This window comes from Diplotaxodon limnothrissa, linkage group LG7, assembly GCF_057381915.1.
Source record: "Diplotaxodon limnothrissa isolate DT_005_m linkage group LG7, D_limnothrissa_male_GT1.1, whole genome shotgun sequence".
Taxonomy (NCBI): domain Eukaryota; kingdom Metazoa; phylum Chordata; class Actinopteri; order Cichliformes; family Cichlidae; genus Diplotaxodon; species Diplotaxodon limnothrissa.
Window position 1 is genome coordinate 15,889,982 of NC_140602.1, and position 8,192 is coordinate 15,898,173.

The 8,192-nt window shown below is 39.3% G+C and overlaps 1 protein-coding gene across 1 annotated transcript; it reads left to right on the forward strand.

The window, feature by feature from the left end:
* The first annotated feature begins 1,675 nt into the window (after nt 1-1,675).
* Nucleotides 1,676-7,764, forward strand: scamp5a (secretory carrier membrane protein 5a). Its single transcript, XM_085357537.1, has 7 exons — nt 1,676-1,733; nt 2,578-2,656; nt 2,759-2,878; nt 3,973-4,129; nt 4,214-4,315; nt 5,405-5,522; nt 7,504-7,764. Exons 2-7 carry the CDS (start codon nt 2,650-2,652, stop codon nt 7,690-7,692), a joined length of 693 nt encoding a protein of 230 aa, XP_085213663.1. The 5' UTR covers nt 1,676-1,733; nt 2,578-2,649; the 3' UTR covers nt 7,693-7,764.
* Nucleotides 7,765-8,192: the final 428 nt, after the last annotated feature.

An 8,192-nucleotide genomic window follows, 5' to 3' on the forward strand; every position in this document is an offset into this window, starting at 1 on the left:
CCAGATGGTAATATGTGGTGGATCAAAATCTGATGGTATTTTTTGTGTTCATTATTCCATCAATTTGCGAAGATCCCAAACACCACTGTGTTTTCCAGGTGGCTGTCTGCTATACCTCTCTCTCCTGACCTGTTGCCACTGTTCTACAGTCCAGTTCTTGTGTAGTTGGGCATACCTCAGCCTTTTCTTTCTGTTTCCCTTCCTTCAAATCTGTTTTCAAAGACATGTTATATCCATCAATTACTCTTAAATAGAATTAAATAATCTACCAGACCAATTCCTTCAAGAAAACCAAACATTTCCTGTGGAATAGACTACTGTCTTTTGGTCTTTCCGTAGATTTTTATACAACAAACACTAAACTCAGAAATATTTGTGGGTGTTTTCTTGTTTGTTTGTTTTTTGTACTACTTGAACACTAAAATGGTCCTCACATGAGATGACAGTGCCAGCAGTGGCCCACAGCGCATTTAAGTTTGAAACCCCTGTTCAAGTTAGCAGAATATGTACTTTGAATAAAAGAAATCCCTTGGTTGCTTATGGTTTCCCAGTTTCTAATAATACTAATCAAGTCACATGAGGGAATTGTTTCGCAGCCTGGTATAAAAGTGATCAATAAGTCATTTATAAATAATTTACTACTCCTTAGTATCTTTTCAGCTTGATAAGTATTTTAATTGCACACAGCAATTTCAGCCATGCTGATTATGTGGTTTCTTTGGAATAAACTTAACTTACTGTGAAGCAAATTTGTAGTCAAGCATAGGAGAAAAGCACAAGAGAATTGATCCAGTCCATATTAACTTGTTGTACCTCAGGTAAAGGTACTATAATACTATTGTTTTTGGATGAAAATATTTTGCAGCTGGTGCCCGAAGTCTAGAATTTATAACCAAATGCTGCACTTCCTCCCTTGAGAGGATTTGCCAGCTGTTTAATGAGTGTCTCCTTTGCTTGCAGCGACATCTTTTTAGACTTCGTATTGAGCATGTCAGTGCACTGCTACTAAATGCACGGAATAACGAGGGAACAGACCTCATCTAATCATCAAATAACTTGTTGTATAATTGTACATGTTTCGACCCTCTGAAAATAGGGGGTACATATAAAAAGTTCCTGAATCAATTGAATTGAAATCCATTATCTTGGTGTACAGATGCAAAATTACAAAAAAAGTAATTCTACTTATCAAGTGTGTTTTTATTTATTTTGTTTTATTTTATTGCACTTGTATATATATTAAAAACTACTACTACTACTACTACCACTACTGGGAAAAGAGTTGTACATTGAAATGTATTTATACTACTAGTAAAGCGGTATCTTTATTATGGAAGTAGCTGATAACAGGCAGCCAATCAGGTCAGGTTGTGTAATGCCTCCTCTGATTTTTAACACTGTCAACCTATTGGTTAAGAGCTAAAATATTTCTCCTTTGTGATTGGTCAGGTCAGGTCAGCAACAAATCCATTGTTTTTCCAGGGCCCTGGTCCTACCCGGCCGGGCACAACCCAGCGTCGAGGAGGGGGCCGGTATGTACGTAATGAAAAGACCATACGTCACGTGCCCGCCTCTTACTCCCAACCCCATCATTTGAGGAAATACGCGACATTTTCGTGTGATTAGCGCCAGATCTAGCTGTTTCGGCCACTGTATTTTAATACAGATGAAATCGTAGGATGCAATTTAAACGGACGGAGGTATTCTAGCGACATTCACGGACTGAACCGGAGGTAGGACATCGCATTTTCATTCATTGGTCTCCAGCTAGAGAGGGAGGGAAAATATTGGATTTTTTTATTTTATTTTATTTTATTTTAGCGGATTCTAGCTTCGGTAAAACCTCGAAATTTGTAGGCCGGGCTGTTTACTGCGAGGAGTTTGTGCTCGACTTGCTCGACGTCCGGATGATGAACAAGAGCCCCGATGCAGCAGCCTGTCGCGCAGGCTGAAGGACGCTTCTCCATCGCCTGTAATCTCAATGCACTACCCCACTGCAGCATCACTGCCGCCAGCCGAACGAAATACACGTCTAAGACAGCCGGCGATTCACAATGAATAAAAGCAACTTCAGCCAGACAGCATTTTCGTGGCATAGATTGGTTTATCTGTGCCAGAAAGATGCCCTTCAAAACACCATGCGTCCACCATGACGTGCGCTACAAATATGATTTTCTAACACAGTTAAATATGGAAGGTAGTTGATTATGGCCTGCTTAGCAAGGAGAACGCGATAAACAGAGAGTAACGTCTATATAATCCAGCCTTTAAGCTCAATAGGCCTTTCAAACGCCTATTTTGAATCCCAAAGGATATGCATTCGAGATCACGACAAGGCCACACTGTGTCCTGGAGCGCGCATTACACCGCTAAAATATGTGACCAAGAAAACAGGTTCATCTCAGTCTATCTGATGCTCCTCTGGAGGCTGGGTACCACCATGGGTACCTCCTCTCTCCAAATCGTGTCAGGATGTCAAAGACTCCTATTGCAGTGATTGTGGCCTGTTGCTTACAAGCAGGGCCGGGATAGTAAGTGATGTTGCACTTAATCATGCACTTCTCTCCTTTTCTGCAGTTTGCTTTTCAAGGGAGCTGAGATTGAAGAACTCTGTGTGCCTGGTTTACAAGTGGCGGAAAGCAGTGAATCATGGCAGGTGAGCTTCCCCCTTTTATAAAGGTTGAATAAAAGCTCATGCACCTCTCTTGACTTGATTTCTTCTTGATGTGAAGCACTGAATCATGTCTCTGTGTCCTAGAAAACAACTTCCCTCCCCTTCCTCGCTTCATCCCCCTTAAGCCATGTTTTTACCAAGACTTCAACGAGATCCCAGACCAACACCGCACTATGTGCAAGAGGCTCTACTACCTCTGGATCTGTGAGTGTACCTGCAGGAAATGCTTTTTATTTTCTTTGCATTTGGAAGCAGTCGGTATTTGCATGCATCTAGCTGTAACCCGTTAACCTGTCTACTTCTCTTCCTCCTCATGCCGGGCTGCTTTGTTTTACCCAAAATATTATGAGAACTAAAGAGTGCAAACACTCCGTGCAGCTGGGAAACTAGATTGGCCGGTCTCACATTATGTCACAGAGCCAGATAACCACCGTTTTCATTTTACCGTGGTTTTTATTTTGAGGGGTAAAGTTCGAAAATGATTTAGCTCACAGATTTACTTTGTGGTTTGTGATTTGACTGACAAACTGTTTACAAATCTGAAGCCCAATTGAGGTCCCACGGGCAGAAAATGAGGACTTCAGCTATATTTTTTTAATTTCCCAAGAAAATAATTTATTTACACAAATCAGTGGGGTACAAAATGAAAAATGGTACATCGTGAAACAAAGTTACAATCCAATACCAATATTTGATAGTATTGATACTTGGATTGTTCCATTCACCTCTAATGTATGCTATAACTCTTAGAATATAATACAGAAGTATGTGTGTGCAATCTTAGGCTTGACAGGTGTCACCTGTCACAGAAAGAGGAGTTATTGTACAGTTTTATAGTGAACGATAGGAATAATTTCCAAAAACATTTATGCTCTTTGTTTATTCCCCACTATTATCTGAGATCCACTAACTCTTAACTCATTAATGAAGAACATAATTTGTACATAATTACAGTCACATGAGTATTATGGTATGTTTTTCATTATCACATAGGTGCTGCTATTTAAAGCAAAAATGTAAGTCTGGTGAAAAGAGTTTAGAGTATATGTTATGTTGGGTGGAAATGGTGTGCTGAATAAAATGCACCTCTATATCATATTTTATTATTGTAGTTTAAGTCTTGAATGTAGAACTGGAAATATGGCAGTGTGTAGTTGTTAAATTAGTGATTAAATCCTGCTGAGTTATGAGTAATGATGGAGCCTGCGGGGTGTTTGCTGTAGCGTTTTTTTTGTTTGTTTGTTTGTTTCCTCACTCTTTTATGTTTTTGTCATTCTTCCTCTCTGTGACGCTGATAGTGCATAGTGCCACGCTAGCTGTTAATCTGATTGGTTGCCTGGCATGGATGTGTGGAGGCGGTGGAGCTACCAACTTTGGCATGGCTATCCTGTGGCTCATCCTCTTCACCCCTTGTTCCTACGTGTGCTGGTTCAGGCCCATCTACAAGGCCTTGAAGTAAGCGTGTTTCCCTCTGAGTTACACTTCTTCCTGCTGTTCCGCTGAATCAGATCGTTTCTGACGATTAGTCTCTCCACGCAGGACAGACAGCTCATTCAACTTCATGGCTTTCTTCTTCGTCTTCATGGCCCAGGTGGTGATCAGTATTATCCAGACTGTTGGCATTCCAGGCTGGGGAGTGTGGTAAGAGTTTGTACTGGTTTATTAAAAGTAATGTGTACAGATGAAATGGAAATTAACTGGCATGTATAGAGTTTATTTCTTGTCTTATATTGTTGTTAAAGATGATTCTAGAAGCACCTGAATCAAGGGGTATACTTTGTAATCTAATCTAAAGCATACACTTTCATTCAAAAAATAATTTTTTTCTAAACCAATGAGGCTTTAAAGAGGTTCATTATCCTTCTGAGGTCTAAGCCATCAAACTTTAACTCCTAATTCTTAAATCATTTTTTTGGTGATAAAATATGATTAACTTTGATGCATGGTTGTTTTCTTTGTTCCCTGATTGCCAAGATATGGGAAAATAATTTAATAAATGAAATAACTATATTCCCATCACCTAGGTTTAGAGTTAGTGTTTGGGTTTTCCACCACCACATAAGTATACTGTAATATACTCAACCTCTCTTTAACGTTAATGTACTGAAGAGAAATGGGAAATATTAAAAAGCAGGTATACAAGCAGTTTTTTACCCCTTGTAAATCCTTTTTGTTCGAACCACCATTAGCAGACGGCCTGCTATACCTCCTGAGCTACAGCAACCCCAGGAGACACCCTTTAGGAAAACACAGAGTTTGTCCAGCACAAGGCTCTCTACAACTTCCATTTTGATCAGGCTGTTTTGAACTCCACAAACACAACAACCAGCTGATCCGAACAGAATCATGCCTGAATTATTCTTCGGCAGGAAATCTATGCTGTAGCTTTCGTTGTAACTGAAAACTCTTTTTAACTCTACACTGTAACCTGACATTCAGCTTTTAAGAAATGTATCTATATGCTGGCTCAATGGCATGGAGGGTTGCGATGTAGGGTTAAGAGGGGTTTCTGGTTGTAAAGTTAGGATGTAGATTTTCTGCAGAAGTCTACATCAGGCTTTAGGCACAGCATAGATTAGTAATTCACAGCTTCTAACAATAGTCTCTAAATATTTTGGTATCAATCTTAAAAATCCAATATCAGAATTATCTAGAATTATCAAGCTTAATGTATTATTTAAATATGGCGTATTGTGAGCATATGATGATTCTTCTGTGCTTCTTCTTCAGCGGTTGGCTGGCCACCATCACCTTCTTCAGCACCAACATTGGCTCAGCTGTGGTCATGCTGATTCCCACCATCATGTTCACTGCAGTGGCTGTTTTATCCTTCATCGCCCTCTCAAAGGTGAGTGACAGATTTCTACCTGGTCACAGAAATTATTAGATCAATCAGTGCTGGTATTATCAAGTGAAAGATAGCAATCCAGTCCAAGTAGCATTGAATAATTAGCTTGTATTATAATGCCAGCGCCGTTTCCCACTTAAAGGGAAGCAGTGATAACATGACATTTGATCCATTTGCACTAGCAACAGAAATTTTTGGAGGTGATATTTATTTATTTCAGGCTGTTTTTAAATCCCTTTTTGGTGAATGCAAGGAATCCATGAGGGGCCCAAGTACTTATTAGAACTTGGTGATCAGAGGTTATTGTGGCTGTTTTTTTTGTTTTTGTTTTGTTTGTTTTGTTTGGGGGGGGGGGGGGGGGGGGTTCTATAACTCTGTATTTGACAACATATTACAGTAAGGTTTAATAGGATAACATTATGACGTTTTCTATACAAAATGTCGAAGGTTGACTTCACTATGACATCAGAGTGTTCTGCAAAAACATTTGAAGCCACAACTCTTGAAAAGAAGAGGGGATTGTGACCATATTTCATGATTGGTGGCATCTAAGTTGATGATGCTAATCCCGAGTTCTAACGTTAAAGCTTTGGTCAAGGTGTGACTGTTTTGTGCTGCAGGATTAAAGATGTGTGTGAAGCATCCACCTTTTAGAATCTGTTGTTTCTTTAAGGCTATTATTCTAGTGTTTTAACTATACCTGCTAAGTCATTGTGGCAATTTCTTACCATGGGAATGCTGTCCATCTATCACCACACCCTCATATATCAATCAGCGGTATTCTTTGCTCTCATTGGTAGTTGCTTCACTTTGTGGATCCCAAGTTAACGGGTCCCAAAATAGCAACACCAGGAGTTATTTTGTCTTGATGTCACTTATTGTCATTGAGGGTCCGATGCCCCTTTGGCTGTGCCTGCCCACATGGACATTACATAAATCAATCGGTAGTCATGACTAGGTGGCATAAACACACAGCTCTGGATCTGCACTCAGCTCTTTTGTCCAATAAACTGTGACAAAAAACTAGATGATTGTGAAAACTATCTTTTTGATTTTAGTAAAGCACAGCAAAGCAAAGATATTACAAGAGGGGCCTCAGGAACGACAGAAATTCAGTTTGAAATTACTTGCAAGTATGTACCATTACATATTTATATAAATTTATTATTCATATAAAAAGTGAAGTAAAAACGGTAATAACAGTTGGTTATGTTGTGATAGTGCTCATTACTCTGACCTGAATTTACCGCTCCTGTATTAAAGTTTGTGTCCCAGGCAGGCGGGTCACAGATTGGCCTTAACACTTTGCTTAAGACTGGGTAGGATTAGCAATGAATAGCCAACAGCCTGTGTTTATGTTTTTAATACATTTTTCAGAGAAATACATCAGTTTGCCTTGTGTTTCGATCAGAAGATCTAAGATCGGGTGGGCTTCATGGGATTTTCTGGTTTTTAAGTGGGCCGCAGCATAGTGATGATTTTTCATCCACTTCATTATTGTTTTTTCATATTGGTATAAATTCAACAAAAACAAGATATTAGTGTATTTAAAATGCAACATTAAAGTAGTAAATAATCATAAATATCCCACTGCAGAATTGTCACATACTTAACAAGGTGCGTCAACTTCATTAAGAACGTCATTAAGATATAGGATGATATCATTTAGTATTATAAGCTGGGAATTTCTTGCGTTACAGCAGGTATAACATTATTTAAACATGACAAGCATTGGGAGTGTAAGTCTCAAATATATCTTTTTCGGTCTAGAATTGCTTAGGAACAGCTCTTTGGAAAGTAAATGTTGCCAATAATGTGGTCATGACACAAAAAAATGAGGTGCCACTACAGACAAATAATAAAATTCACCTTTTCTTTATGGTAATTTGGTCAATTTTACAAATTTAAAAAAGTAAAAGTCATACTTGATAGAGAGTAAAATTCATGTTGAATCCCATTTCTCCTTTCTGTCTTTTTTTAGGTGCATAACTTCTACCGCGGCAGTGGTGGCAGCCTGGGTAAAGCCCAGGAGGAGTGGGCTACGGGTGCCTGGAAGAACCCCCATGTCCAGCAGGCAGCCCAGCAGGCCGCCATGGGGGCTGCTCAAGGCGCCATGCAGCAGAATCAGTACTCAGCAGCTCCCACCTACAACTACGACGAACCCATGTAGGACAGAGGAGTAGGCCAGGCGGCTGAGTGGGAGAACTAAAAAGGGATCAATTAAGAACACAATTCAGAATTAGGTGCCCGTCATTATAACACTGTAATGCTGAACTCAAACAGAACAATGTAAAAGTCATGTTTTTGGTGCAAATGTACTGGGATTTCATTATTTTACTCGGTTCACATTTAAATCAACAGTTATTTTAAAAAGCAAAAAATGTTGCTGTTGTTTTATGCTGCTCAGTTGTAGCTGGTCGGTGTTGTTTTCCAACAGAGACACATAGCCTAAAATAGGTAGACCCAGTCCCCTGAGCATCTTCAGTTTATTTGAGTAGGTGGTCTCCAATGTCACTCTGTAAATTTTCTAATGATCTTTAATGTGATATTTAAGGGACTGAAACAGCTATATTGTTAAGGGTCTTTACTTTTATTAGCCTTGAAGATCACCAATGCTGAAACAGTTATTTCTCAGCTGATGTAATGGACTAGCTGTTTGGCTAAATTCTT

What these genes read in the sequence shown, in the direction of transcription:
- scamp5a (XM_085357537.1), top strand. An exon ending in CCCATCTACAAGGCCTTGAA is followed by an intron (nt 4,130 to 4,213) that starts GTAAGCGTGTTT and finishes CTCTCCACGCAG; the next exon opens with GACAGACAGCTCATTCAACT. An exon ending in ATTCCAGGCTGGGGAGTGTG is followed by an intron (nt 4,316 to 5,404) that starts GTAAGAGTTTGT and finishes CTTCTTCTTCAG; the next exon opens with CGGTTGGCTGGCCACCATCA.